Below are 14,925 nucleotides of genomic sequence, written 5' to 3' on the forward strand. Positions count from 1 at the left end.
TGTGTGTGTGTGTGAGAGAGAGAGAGAGAGAGAGAAATACAGTGAATTAATTAATTAATGTATGGGAAACACTGAGACCTTGTTCCACCTTCACCATGTCCACAGTTTAGACAAACCCAACTCACCAAAACCTGTGGCTATGTGAGCAGTGTGGAATGAAGCTTGAACACCTCAAAGTTGCTTTTTGGAGAGTCTCATTAAAGGATAACAAGCTGTATTGGGATAGACTCTTCTGTGTCTTTTGTCCACAAACAGTGAGTGACCAAGTTCACTGTCTGGTGTTTGTTGTGACAACAAGCACTGACGTGACATGACTTCAGACAGACTGATTTCCAAACTTACCAGAAACTCCAGATTCTCTTTCCATCCAGACCCTCTCCTTTTGCTCTTTTCGCTCTGCCCATTCATGGAAACATAAAACTGGGAATGATCACTAACGGATTATTTTCCATTCTTACCTTATGGTGCTCAAGAGTAAATTTGCTTTTACTTATCTTCGTTGACTAGGGCTGTCAATTGACTAAAATAGTTAACTCCTGATTAATTGCAAATTAATCGCACATCTTTTATCTTTTCTGAATTACTTTAAAAGGGATATTTTTTTAATGCTCCAGTTGTATTTAAGACTGGATGTGCTCCCCTGGTAACCTAGTTAAATTCAATTTTCATTTTTTTTATAGTACCAAACCCTAACAAGTTATCTTGAGACATTTTAAAGGTGGAACAGTTCTAGAACACACTCTATAATTTGCAAAGCCCCAACAATTCTAGTAATACCCCCAAGAGCAAGCAATGCGACAGTGGCGAGGAAAAACTACTGGATCTACTAGGCCCATGGAACTTTAATGAATTAGCAAATTTTGACAGAGCAAGTCCTGTGATGTAGGATTTGATTACCCGGGAGTAGTATTGTGGAGAAAAGGGCAGTTGGTTAAGGGCCCTCTATTGATTCTGGGTTTATTTCAGCAGCTACGGGCCCAAAGCTTTGCCACATTTACGAATATGAAACGATATGAAAATTGCTATATAAAAAAGTCTGAGCGCAATTCCTTTTTTTGCTTCAAAAAGAATGACTGTTCCCACTGATATTGTTTTATTTTTTGATGTTTTGTACAAAATCATGACTGTTCTTTAAGGGTTAAAATACTTGCAGTGAGGGCATAAAAACTGACCAGGATTTGCATGTGAGCCAAGCTCAGCCGTTTATTTCTTCCCTCTGTGTGGCAGTATGATGTCTCTTAAAGTTGGAATAATGTAGTCAGCACACAAAACCCTCATTGACAGCCCAGTTACACAGACCTAGTGCCAAATTTACCTGAAAATCATGCCAAAGTGTGTGAATCTTTTGTAGCCGTTATGTGGCTGTGCCAAATCCCTCGTGACTTCTCACAGTTTACACCCAGCTGCTACGGCTTCAGGGGCCAGGGAAGGTAAGATGTTGGCTGCTGCCCATGCACTTTATGTAAGTAGTGTTACATAAAAGCACATACAGACACACACACACACACACACACAAGGAATTATTGTCAAGTAGCTATTAAAGCAAGGTGCTTGTATAAACTCTGAGCTCACTGCTATTGAAACCTCAATCCATGATGCAAATGCTATTTTGCCATCAGCAACCAACACACTAACCCAGGTTAAAAGTCTACTTCCTTCACACTAAACTACGATATTATCACAATACTTATTTCACAATACAATATTATTGCAATTATCCACAGATTCAAAGATATAAAAAACCAGGGGTCCCAACCTTTTTTAGTATAAAGTGCCATTTTAAAATGTTCTCTTCAATTTGCCATATCAGCACATATCTGTGCCATCTACCAGGCCCGCTGATGCAGTGTTATTTTTAACTATCTTTTAACAAACCTGTTTGTGTGTTTGTGTGTGTCTCTGTTGTTCTTTCAAATATCTGGAGAACCGTTCATCTGATCTACTTTTACTTGGCTTCCTGGGTACCCTATGAAATTGGAGCAGTCTGCACAACATTGCATATTGATAAACTGTGAATAAAACTAAACGGCCGCATGGTAAAGGTTGAGAAAAAAAAGCAATTTGTGTTCAGCTGTGGGTGCGGGTCTTTACGGCTTTCCCAGTCAAGTATGTCTTGGCAGTGGGCTGCTGGTGTCGTGCCAAAAAGTGATCATTCTCCAAAAGCTTATTGTCTGCCCTACATCCAAATTACACACATTTTACATGAATGGCCAGGCTCCTGGGCTCTTTAGTATGTTGTTTGGTTGCTGACGGTTGCTCACAATTTCGCCTGCTGTTCTCCACCCTGTAGCGGCTTCCCCAGCAGGCTGATCCGACTCCCTGCTTCCCATGACGGTAGACATCGCCTAACACTACCTTGATGTGTGATAGCTACATGAAAAAAGGACACTTCAAATCTCTAAAAAAGCCACAGCCAAAACCCGCCTGATTGCATGTTTATTACAAATTGAGTTTCATAAACTTTGCAGAGGTAAATTCAGCCAGTCCAAAAAAAATCATATTAATCTTGAAAGCCAATGCTGGCATCATAAAGTGAATGAATGGCTGGGCCTATCTTAGAAGAGTTGGGGCGGCAAGTGTTGCTGAACTTCGTAACAATGCTGTCCTATCACAAACATGATAATAGCCTACATGGGGAAACTGTAATAAATGAATATTTTGGTATTAAAAGTATTAATTTAGTTTTTTAAGATTACTTTTTGGTCATTTTTAGGCCTTGGGGTGCCAGACCTAAAATTGGGCGCCCGCTCTACCAATTGAGCAATCCAGGCGCCCTGGTATTAAAAGGTTGTCTAGCCTGAGTCTGTTGCCAGCGGGTCTGTAATTCTCTGTATGTCCGCTCGGGAAATCAAAAGTGTGAGTGTTCAAAAAAATCATATATATATAAGGAGTTGAATCTGTCTGGAAGAACTTAAAACAGCCACCTGTCAACCCATGTGCCATGACAACCGCTATTTGACGTCGACGTGGACTTTACACATACTAAGGGCTAGGAGTCGGATTTATGTTGTAAATTTGTTGTAACATTAGAGCTATTTCAGCTGGTGCAACCCTAAAATGTTAGAAGTGCGTAAACTCCTAACTAAGTTAGAACTTATTTTCAGACTAGACGTTTAAACTCACACACAACTTTTACAACCCAGTGCAGATGCCAACAAGAAGGCCAAAAATGCTTGAATAGGTCAATGAAGCATGGTGTACGAGAAAAGAGTTGTGCAGCATACTTTTGCGTACTTTTCAATATTCAGCAACAATCAATATTATATTATAATGAAAGAGTCAAATAACCAGTCTCAATTATAGTGATTATCCGTATATATAGAACTCACACATGAGAATGGAGTAAGACTTTGTCGTTTATATCATAGTACTGATCCAAAAGGCCTTCTTATGCAATCATATTTTTATATTTTTTATGTCTTCTTCCCAAAAGAAAGGAATATGACAGTGTGCTGCATGGATACGAAAATCTTCATACATAAAGAAAGGCGATACTTGATGAAAATAGTTGATCCTGATTGAGTAGACAAACTGTGCAGGTGAAAGTGATGCATAAAACAAAGTTGGACTGGAAAATAATTGAATAAATCACACACCTCAGTCACAACTTAGATGTATTGATTAGCCATATGTCTAGACAAAGGAATACTTCAGAATCCAAGGTAATCCTTACACTGTGTCTACTTAACATGCACAAGTATTGCTCATTGAAAAAATGCTTCAAAATATATCTACAACCACGGATTGAAAAGATGGCTGGCTGACTCTAGGGTTGCATTATCATTTACGATTAAACTGACTATTATTTTTCTTGATTAATCGTTTCGTCCTATAAAATGTGAAAAGTGTGAATAACATCCAGCTCAGTCTCTCAAAGTCCAAGGTGATACCTTTAAATGTCTTGTTTTGTAAGTCCAAAACCCAAAGATATTCAAATCAATATAACATAGAATAGAAAAAATCAGGAAATGTTCATATTTGAGCGGCTGAAAACAGCCATTTTTTGCGCAAAGAATAACCTTAACAATAAATCCATTATCGAATGTTAGCGTTATTTTTTTCTACTGACTAATCTATAAGTCCACTAATCAAGCAGCTTTATTGTTAGTGTCTATGTGTCCATGTCTTTTCCTCAGCATGGGCATGAGCCATGATGACGACCATGCCACCTGCACTGGTCACTCGGACATCATGTCCGGGGAATGGGTGAAAGGAAGAAACCCCAGCGACCTGTCCTGGTCCTCCTGCAGCCGCGGCGACCTGGAGAACTTCCTCAGGTGAGGCTGATCTTGAAGAGACTCTTTACTCGCACGCTGTAAGATAGTGTTTTTTCTTTAATTTATAGTGTCATATTATACAGATGTTATATCAGGAAACCTTCCTGATAGAGTAGGTCTAGGCCAGGTTACTTAATTGTACCCATACTTGTTACGCAGTTAAAAGGTGCAGCACATTCAGAACATAGTGCAGAAAACACAGACAACATACAGTGAGACAATGAATAACAATGCAAATATTTAAAGTGCTCCAGTGCTAATCAAGATGCTACAATATTTGTGACAACTCGTCACATACTGACTTGTCTCAGCATTAGATACTGAAACAAAAGGCACCCTTTATTATTATTATAATAATAATAATAATAATAATAACTATTATATATATTATTATTATTATTATTATTAATGTTGCAAGCAGCGTTGGACAGGCCTTTACTCCTCTGAGTGCTTCAGGGTTACTGGTGGATGCTGCTCCTTGCTACCGTGCATTTGTGGCACTCAGACACAGCAAATCAACATCAATGAAAATGGTACTCTCTGCCGAGTTCAATGGTACCTCAAACAAGTTATTCATAGAATTTTGCTACGTTAAAATATGCGCATTTGACAACCGAACATAATGTCCTAGCTGGCTAAGAAGTGCATATCTCGACTAGATTCAATGTTATCAGCAAAAGACTGGAGATCATTGTTCATGGTCCAACGCTCTGACTCTAATTTGGCCAAGTTCTGCAAATTTTTCTAGATTTGACCAACGGGAGAGCACTCCAAGAACATGTGAAGATATGTGCCCTGTGCTTTTATTGGGCAGAAAGTGCATAAAGGGCTGTTAATTATTTTCATGTGGCGCATTTCCACGGGGGTGAGATATGTCCTATGAATGAAATTGTAGTGAATCTGCTGATGGTCTGGATCGCGCGATACTTCTGGAATGTTACACCATAGGATTCAGATTTGATAAGGTAAAAAAAACTCTTGGAAATGGAACTGTTCACTGGTAAACACGTTATGAATTGTTCTCACGTGTATCTTTCAAACAGGTCCAAAGCAAGTGGTTGCCTTCTGCACACAGACCCCAGAAGACGTTACCAGGTCCGGCTTCCTCCCAAGCTGCCAGGCATGCACTACAGCGTAGATGACCAGTGCCAGATCCTGTTTGGCTCCAATGCCACTTTCTGCAATGACATGGAGGTACAACACACTCCATTTTTCTTAGTATTTTAAATCTTAAATGTTATGAGAATTTTCTTTGCTGAAAAATGCTCCCATAGGTTATTTATTCAATCAGCAATTACGACTCACCTTTATTTTTCTTGTGTCGGTGCCCTCTACTGGCCGTAGTAATTATGACGGAAGCAAAGCAAAATGTATGAAAGAAATACAATGTATAAAGCACTAAGTTCCTCATAAGGAAGCAGGTTGGGGTTGTGGATGGGTCAAACAAACCCCAGAGATCCCGCTTCACGTCCCAATTGAAATTAACGGCTATTTTTTTTTTACTTTACAAACATCCCATTCAGCATCATGTACGCATCCAGAAGTGTCATAACATCTCATTTTTTAACACAAACCATCTTTTTCTAATCCTATGCCCACCATACACTAGAAGACTTTGAACAGACTTTAGTCTGACACCATCTCATATCTAAAGACAATCCTCTCACATCTAACGTTAAAGATTGTCAAAATTTGTAAATAATGAGGATCTTGCAGGGTCACACCCAAATTAGAACTAGATTTGTTATGAAAAATGAAACCAAGCTAGCTAGCTAACGCTATCTGGTAACTTAAGGTTGCTGATTTTCTGTTCTGCCGTACATGCAGGTGAATGTCTCCAGTACCCGGAGGTGTGCTTTTTTCCGCCGGTAAAATGCCCTCCCAAGACTGGAAAAGGGCTGACGTAGACTGAGTTTTATGACGGGAGCTCCACGACTCTCAGGATTTCATTCTGATATTGGAAAATAGTCCGGGGTTGTTTTTTTTTTTGTGCCTTAACATAACCAAGCTGAAACCGTTTCACGTTAACAACATTTTTAAAACCCCAAGTTTGGCTTTAAAATTGGTCTAACGTTCTCTGGTTTAAATATGAGGATGGAAATTGTCCTAGAGCATATTATAATATGGTTTGGAGGACTTGAAGGCATGCTTTTCAGTTTTTTCATAACACATTTGTTGTATATCTAACCCACAGTTAAGTGATATTTGAAATGGAGGTAGAGTTGCTCAGAAATAGGACAGGGGCAAAAAAATATTTATAAATAAACACAAAAAACAAAGCATTCTGAAATATGTATCTATTTAATTTAAAATCACTGGAAAAACTAAAGATGAATCCTAAAAAGTTCTTTAAGAACATTTAGAAGATTAAATAAGAATCTTATCCTCTACATGGGTCGTATCTCCTTACCGTTTGCCATCGTTGCTGTGGAGACTTCACTCCTGCTGCTTAAGTAGCAACTTGCAGTGTTTTTGAACCATTCATTTTACCTCTGCTTACTATTTTGCCATCCCAGCTCATAACTTATTACAAATGAATGTGCACTCCGTCTATGAATATAACTACTGTATGTAGGTGATATCTAAACAAAAAAACATTAGTTAAACTTTTTTCTGATCATAATGTAAGGATTATTATTGGGAATCTTCTAGTATTTCTATAGTAATATGTTTTTAAATTGATTTATTCCTTTTTTATATCAGAGATTCTGTTTGTGTACCACTAGAGAGAGCTCTTGTACCACCGGTAGTACTACTGCCACAGTTTGAGAAGCAGTGATCTATTTCCATTATCAAATAATCAGTTTAAGTCCTCTTTTGTGTCAAATAGTAAAACTTCTGATAATAAGTAATCAACAATAAAAAAATCATTATTTTCCCAAAATAAATTGACTCTTTGAGCACCCTAAAGTGAGTGTAAAGAGAGATCTATTTTATTTGAGAGAGGCCGGACATCTCTACGGCCAATACAGCAAAGTGAACAAGAGTTGATTGCCGCAGTCTTTTTTTGTTTTTTAAATGCTTGAGATTCCAGCGGTACCTGCAGACCTCTTTGACTGAAGCCTGAAACTAAGTTGTTGCTGCAGTGTGAAACCACCCTAAGGAAACACAAGCATTCACAGCTTCAAGCCTGTCATTTGATTGGGAAACTTAGAAGTAATATTAAGACTTAAAATAACTGTCCTGCCATTGTGTTACTCCCCTAGACATGTAAGCATAGTGTGGGGCTTTAGGGTTTAAAGGGCAACTTTGGTTATTGTCAACCTGGACCCTACTGTCTTATATTTTAGTGTCTAAGTGACTGATGGAACAACAATTTTGGTCCGTTATTAAGCAACACTGCTGTAGTCAGCAGCAAATAAGTTATTGTGTAATTGCGCACCTTCAAGTGTCTGACAGCTTAGAATAATAATCTGAGCCTGTCAGTGGTAAAAACAGAACTTTTAGTGGATGAAAATTACGATGAACATTTACCCTATAGAATTACATTTATGGTAGTCTATATGAAATTGATTCCTTTACGGTGCTGCTTTTATTGTGTTGGCATTCTAAACCTCGGTCAATTCGGAAAAACATCCTCCAAGCTACAACCAACAATTAAATTATGTTTTTTTTTTGAGTAAAATTCACATCATACACACTTAAACACCATTTTAATTCCAGAGTTCGCCTCCCTAAACTCACGTTCCAACAAAACAAGTGCCTTACTAAAGCTATTTTGCAGAGGCACCGTTGCTCTGTCTGGTCACCATCCATGACGATTGTGATTGGTTTAAAGAAATGCAAATGAACCAGAGCAAGTTTTTCTCCCGTCCTGGAATGCTGTGTGGACTAGCCAGACCTTCCTCCACATTGCTGTGGAGGAAGGTCTGGTAATGAGAGGCTAATATTTACGGTTACAGCATTCTCGCTCAATACTGGACCAATTTTAAGGATCCTTGATCACATTAGTCACTTAGATACCAATGCTTTGAAAAAAAAATAGATCCAGGTTGGAAAAAACAGAAAGAAATTACCTTTTAACCCATTTAAAACAATAAATACATAATGAATTTGTACATGAGGAAAAACTGAGAGCAGCACAATGCTGTACTGATGGAATTTGACTGTGTGTGTGTGTGTGTGTGTGTGTGTGTGTGTGTGTGCGCGCGTGCGATTGTCAGCACTTGATGTGCGCTGGCCTGTGGTGTTTAGTAGAGGGAGATGCTTCCTGCAAGACCAAACTGGATTCTCCTCTGGATGGAACGGAGTGTGGCGCAGACAAGGTAGCACCGTCTCCCTCACACACTGCTTCCATGCACAAACACTCGCATCTTCATGTCTCTCAGGCAACCGCTGAGAAGCTGATGCGTGTATAGCAAGTGAACTAACAAAAACAATACACACAACTCACGTTTTGGTTTTAAGTCCATGATACTATTTTTCAGGATCTATTTAACATAATGACTGTGTGTGTGTGTGTGTGTGTGTGTGTGTGTGCGTGCAGTGGTGCAGGGCAGGCGAATGTGTCAGTAAGACTCCCATCCCTCAGCATGTGGACGGGGACTGGAGTCCATGGAGCCAGTGGAGCATGTGCAGCAGGACCTGTGGGACTGGAGTCCAGTTCAGACAAAGGAAATGTGACAACCCTCCGTATGTCACCCTTCTGACTGTTTGTTTGTTTGTTTCACTTTTCCCACATTGCAATACAAATGCTACATTTCCCTTTTAAATGCATACATTTTAAGAATTATTTTAAGGCTAAAAAAATCATTGATATGTCAACATAGGACAACACGTATGATAGCACACATGCAATAACTGAAAGAACATGCACCCACCATAGAATCATAATACACATGCAGCCCTTACTTCTTCATTTGTTATACATTTAAGTGAGCATTTGATGAATCTCAGATTGGACAGAGAATCCACAGTCAGTGTCTGTACAACAAAATACAGCAAATTTGTATGTCTTTGCAGTAGGTATGTAATGAGTGTTATGTTGTAAAAACCTTGGAACACTGGAGGCAGATCGTGAGTGTTTCAAAATCACCTCCTGTTTGATGCATACATGGAGCTTAAAATATCTTTTTGCTTTCTGTAGTATGATGTACAGATACAAGTATTTTACTATGAGTAAACCTGTGTGTGCGCGTGCAGGCCTGGACCTGGTGGACGACACTGTCAGAAGTCCAGTGTGGAGCACAAGGCCTGTGAACGTCCTCCCTGTCCCAAGGGAGCGCCCAGCTTCAGAGACCTGCAGTGTCTGTCTTACAATCAAAATGAAAGCAGCAAGAAGACGGGCAGCATGCTCACTGCTATTATTAATGATGGTGAGACACACACACACACACACACACACACACACACACACACACACACACACACACACTAGGGATAGAGTTAGTTTTTTTTGTCAGTTTGCAGATTATCCGCGTTTTTTTTGCCTGATAGAACCGATAAAGTTCATTATTAAAAGTGTGCTACTTTGGCTTGGCTACAGCTCTGTCCCTCTGCTTCGGTCTCACTCACCTCTGAATCTGACTAAATGTCCCCCCCCCCCCACAACACTATCTGACTCTCGTCTACTGGGTGTTATGTTGAAAGTTTCTAATTTATTAAATATTTGTTTAAAGCATTTGAGCAAAGTTTTGTGATGGAAAACACACACAAACACTTGCTTAGTCATACTTTGTGGACATATTTTAAGTGCTCATATTCTGCTCATTTTCAGCTTCATAATTGTATTTAGAGGTTGTACCAGAATAGGTTTATGTGGTTTAATTTCCAGAAAACATCATACATTTGTTGTACTGCACATTGCTGAAGCTCCTCTTTTCACCCTGTGTGTTGAGCTCTCTGTTTTAGCTACAGAGTGAGACATTTCACTTCTGTGCCATATTTATTGGGATTTGCACATGCGCAGTAAGTACTGCTAGCTTGTCAGTTGCAGAGCATGAGGGAGTGCCATGCTAGCAGCTAGCTGAGCATTGTAACATGTTACAAAGTGATGCACGTTTGTTACGGGAGTGAAGGCTGCACTGCAATTTTTTTTTTTTTTAACAGTGTTTTCTCTGGAAGATGGTAAGTCCCTTTGTGTGGGACTTTGAGCTTTTTCTTGTAAACCTATAAAATGAACAAAAAAGATATATAACACAATACAGGAAAGGGAAAAAGCCAAACATGCGTAATATGAGCACTTGAAAAACAACCCCCACATTCTAAGTGCTTTAGAAGTAAGACATCATCAAGACATTCCTGACATCCACATCATGACAATAACTTGATATTTCAGATGAAACCATCTTTTATAAGGTGCTGTGGTAATCGAGTCCGGTCTCATCTCTGACTCGTTGGTATTTGCACTCGGATTGCCTCAGACTTGGCCTTTGGTCTTGCCATTTTTTCTAAAACCTAATAACCATATATGAAGCAATTGTTTGATTTTAGTTTGTCCATTTGTCACCTGGTATATTCCTGGCAGTTTCATATGCCTCTGCACAGCTCGTGCACACGGACACATCAATCGTTTTTGTTAAGGCCACACACTTTACGAGTTAAAGAGTAAATGAAGAGAGGGAGCGCCAAACAAAGCAGTGAATCAGAGGAATACATTTTTGTTGTGGTGTAGCGGTTATGTTCTAAAGCACAAACAGACACACGGACACCTCCGCGGGACAATTTTTTAAAAATCTTTTAAATTTGATTAAAATTCAGCAATTTATTTAGCAGCATTCTGCGCCCTCAGATTCTGTGTGCCCCTGTTCTTTAATGTAATGTTGATGTTGACTTTGATGATGACTTAATTTCATTTTAAGGTATTTCTGAATGGAAGCAGATGTTTTGTGTCGTGAAGGCTGCGACATATCGTGATAAGAACAAAACTGATTTTTTTTTTTTAGTTGAAAGAAAATATCAGGCGAAAACTGCACATTAAAATGTAATGCCATTATTTTTTAGTGGTGCCTTTTATATTAAATGTTATGTTCAATTTGTTCAGTAAAAGAATGTTAGAAATGATTCTCTTTCATTTGTTTTAAATTCAAAACGCTGTTGTATTTTTAGCAGAATACTGAAAGCAGCAGAACTGAGTACACTTTAATATCTGTTTATTTACCACAAGTAATATCGTTATAGCAATGTTCTACAACAATATTACATATTTCCCTCATATTGTGCAGCCCTACTAGAAGTTGCACTAACAACCAGATTGTGTGTGTGTGTGTGTGTGTGTGCGCGCGCAGATAAGCCGTGCATGTTGTTCTGCAGCCCAGTGGGTCGAGATGTTCCAGTCCTGATGGCTGACAGAGTGATGGACGGGACGCCCTGCGGACCATACGAGGCTGACTTGTGTGTGAATGGCAGATGTCAGGTACAAACACATACTTCTTCCAAATTAAGTCATTGAATGGTACACAACTAATACCATTACACTTTCTATTGCCTCGTGCAGCGGTGGGAGAATGAAACGTCACCTTACGTTCTTTACATATTCAATTCAATTCAATTTTATTTATATAACGCATATAACAGTTATCTCACAGCGCTTTTCATAAAACAGCCGGTCTAGACCGTACTCTGTAATGTAATTTACCGGAACCCAACAATTCCCACCAAGAGCAAGCACTAGGCAAAAGAGGCAAGGAAAAACTTCCTTTAAGAGGCAGAAACCTGGCGCAGAACCATGGCTCAGGGTGGGGGGCGGCATCTGCCTCGATTCGGTCACGGTTGGGGGTGAGAGAAAGAGACAGACAGAGAAGAGAGAGAGAGAGAGAGAGAGAGAGAGAGAGAAAGACATGGAGAATTGTAGCAGAGGGTGTCGAGCAGGAACATGGAGGCAGCACGGGACTCCAACCCCAAATCCAGAGCCAGAAACACCTGCAGGATGCAATAGGAGGAGAGAGGGGAGGGGAGGAAAGAGCACAAGACTTCAGGAAAGGGAAGAAGTTTATTTAGGAACATGCATTAATGGAATGAGGTTACATACAGATGGAGAGGAGGTGGAGAAGAGAGGTGCTCAGTGCATCATGGGAAGTCCCCCCAGCCGCCTAGGCCTATAGCGGCGTAACTGAGGGATGGTAAAGGACGTTCCTGAGCCAGCCCTAACTTTGAGCTTTATCAAAGAGGAAAGTCTTAAACCTACTCTTAAATGTGGAGACGGTGTCTGCCTCCTGAACCCAAACTGGAACCTGGTTCCACAGGAGAGGAGCCTGAGAGCTGAACGCTCAGGCTCCCATTCTACTTTTAGAGACCATAAGTAACCCTGCATTCTGGGAGCGCAGTGCTCTGGTGGGGTAGGAAGGTACTATGAGCTTTTAAAGATAAGATGGTGCCTGACCATGAAGAGCTTTGTAGGTGACAAGAAGGATGTAAATTCTATTCTGGATTTTACAGGAAGCCAATGCAGAGAAGCTAAAACAGTAGAGATGTCATCTCTTTTCCTGGTTCCTGTCAGAACACGTGCTGCAGTTGAAGACAGCTTTAGTTCACAGGAGAGAGGGAGAAAGAAAAGAGCCGAGCAAGACATAGTGTGTGCTTTCATATAGCAGAAAAGATATTCCACAAACTAATGGGCAGTTCAGTTTCCTGTACGGGATTCTCACACACCTCAAACCACACTGACACAGTCTGATCCTTGGTTACATGATTGGCCGCCGCAGCTTGACATGGGGTTGCGTTTCTACAAAACTTAAGTCGGTCTCAACTATTTGCTCGTCCCGCTGCGTGAGAAAGACCTGTGTTTTATCCGGACTGTCTGACGTCCGCTGCAGGCCGTTGAAAGGCGGCCTTAGATTTACCCCTAAGTTCATTCAACCATAATTCTCCAACAAAAGACTGAGTTGACGATCGGTTTAAAAAAAATTCAAACCAGTTTGATATCTCGCCAATAATGCGGCTATTGGAAAAGGATGGCTCGCTAGCGCTACGCTAGCTAACATCGGCAGTCGGAAACAAACAATGTCTTTTTGATAATCTACAATTTTTTTTTTTGCGATGGCCTTTTTAAAATAAACGGTGGTAAAAGTAAATATACTCTGTTCAAGGAGTTGATATGCAGACAGCATTAGCTAGCTAGTTGATAAGTTATCTACTTCCACTTGATAAACAGCTAACGTTACGTCCCTGTTACAGCTATCTGCTACTTTAGCAATGTTTAAAGTTAACAACATAATGTTAGCAGTATATATCAAATCCAAACTGGGAAAGCAGGGGGAAGTGTCAGGGAGCAGAATAAAAGTATTTAAATAAAATGAGCTGGTTTTCCAATGGAGATTAGAGATATTAGTAGCTTGACCGCAATCGTTGGTTGCATTGGTGGTCAGTTCAAAGTCAGCGGTCAGCGTAACGTTAACATTAGTTGACTACTGTGGCACGTATTGCACAAATCCAAAAAATCCTCATCTCTGGGTTTTTGTTTTGAGACCTGATTTTGTAGAAACACAACCCAGCTTGTCTCTCTTCGGCTTGTGCATCCAATAGAACAACAACTATCTGATTATTCTGGTGACAGTGGGAAACGTGGGAAAAGCTGAGCTGACTCGTTCTTCTTTTTGCCCTCCAGTTGGGCATTCTCATAGTGCTGTGATCAAGAAACACTTTGCTACACGTGTTTCTGTTTAATTGACTAGGAACTCTAGCATCAATGTGAAGTATGACTCTATTTTGAACCCAAACCAACCCAAATCATATCTTGAAAAATAACCTAATTTAGCCTTTTAATGTACGTTTGAATGAGATAAAAAAAAGTGGGATTTTTTTTTTGCGATTTAAATATATTTTCATCAATTGACAGCCCTAATATTTTGTCTTTAAGGAGGACTAGTTGTGACTGTGATAATTCTCCCACTCTTGGATCATTACTGTGTGGGGTTCAAGCTTTGTAGCAGAATACAAGGTGGAATCATAGGTCTTTAACTCTTGCTGTAGAACTCAAGTCATCACTGGTGAAAAATGCAGTCATGAAATAAATAAATACAGAAATAAAGACATGTCTGAAAGTAGAGATGCATCAATGAAGAGGGGTCATTAGGGTACCATGATCATTAGCAGTTCTTAGTTAGATTAGATAGACTTTACTCATCCCACACAGCACACATACAGAATATAAAAGAAATAATAAATAGGATAGGATACAAGGACAAATGTTCAATAAATAAAGATAAAAGATTAAATACAAAGGAAAGAATGTATAAAGTATAAACAAGTGGCGAATAAAAATGCACAACTACTTAAATAGTATTTTCTAAAGTATGTAAACCTATGTTTGTGCAAGTTGCACTTAGTGCAGTATTGTGATGTTTATGAGTCTTATTTAACTCTCAGTGACAAAGTGTTAAAAAGTTGTATTGCCTATGGTAGGGAAGATTTCTTGTAGCTGTCAGTGCGACACCAAAGCTGTTGGAGTCCCTTGGAGAAAGTCTCTGCTTTCTTTCTTGTTTATTTGCAAGAGTTGTATGCTGGTACATTTGGGAAGAATCCCCCTTCCTTCGGGCAAAAGTAGAGAGAGAGAGAGAGAGAGACAGGAGAGGAAAGAGAAGGCCAGAATGTCAAATATGGATGCAATTATTGTGACGCACATGTGCTCACAAAATACAGATGTGCTCAAATTTGTTGGTACCCTTACAGCTCATTGAAATAATGCTTCATTCCTCCTGAAAAGTGATGA

The 14,925-nt window shown here is 39.6% G+C and overlaps 1 protein-coding gene and 1 long non-coding RNA gene across 3 annotated transcripts in view; one reads left to right on the plus strand and one right to left on the minus strand.

The window, feature by feature from the left end:
• Nucleotides 1–14,925, plus strand: part of adamts17 (ADAM metallopeptidase with thrombospondin type 1 motif, 17) — a 92,472-nt gene that overhangs the window by 45,044 nt on the left and 32,503 nt on the right. For both annotated transcript variants that reach the window (XM_034873750.1, XM_034873835.1), the window contains 6 exons: nucleotides 4,137–4,277; nucleotides 5,321–5,471; nucleotides 8,441–8,542; nucleotides 8,764–8,909; nucleotides 9,420–9,592; nucleotides 11,504–11,631. In XM_034873750.1, coding sequence (XP_034729641.1) covers nucleotides 4,137–4,277; nucleotides 5,321–5,471; nucleotides 8,441–8,542; nucleotides 8,764–8,909; nucleotides 9,420–9,592; nucleotides 11,504–11,631 — 841 coding nt within the window. The remainder of the gene's footprint in view (nucleotides 1–4,136; nucleotides 4,278–5,320; nucleotides 5,472–8,440; nucleotides 8,543–8,763; nucleotides 8,910–9,419; nucleotides 9,593–11,503; nucleotides 11,632–14,925) is intronic.
• The window catches only part of LOC117948821, a 46,016-nt gene that overhangs the window by 19,690 nt on the left and 11,401 nt on the right, over nucleotides 1–14,925 (minus strand). The gene's annotated exons all lie outside the window — the stretch shown is intronic.

This window comes from Etheostoma cragini, chromosome 1, assembly GCF_013103735.1.
Source record: "Etheostoma cragini isolate CJK2018 chromosome 1, CSU_Ecrag_1.0, whole genome shotgun sequence".
Lineage (NCBI taxonomy): Eukaryota > Metazoa > Chordata > Actinopteri > Perciformes > Percidae > Etheostoma > Etheostoma cragini.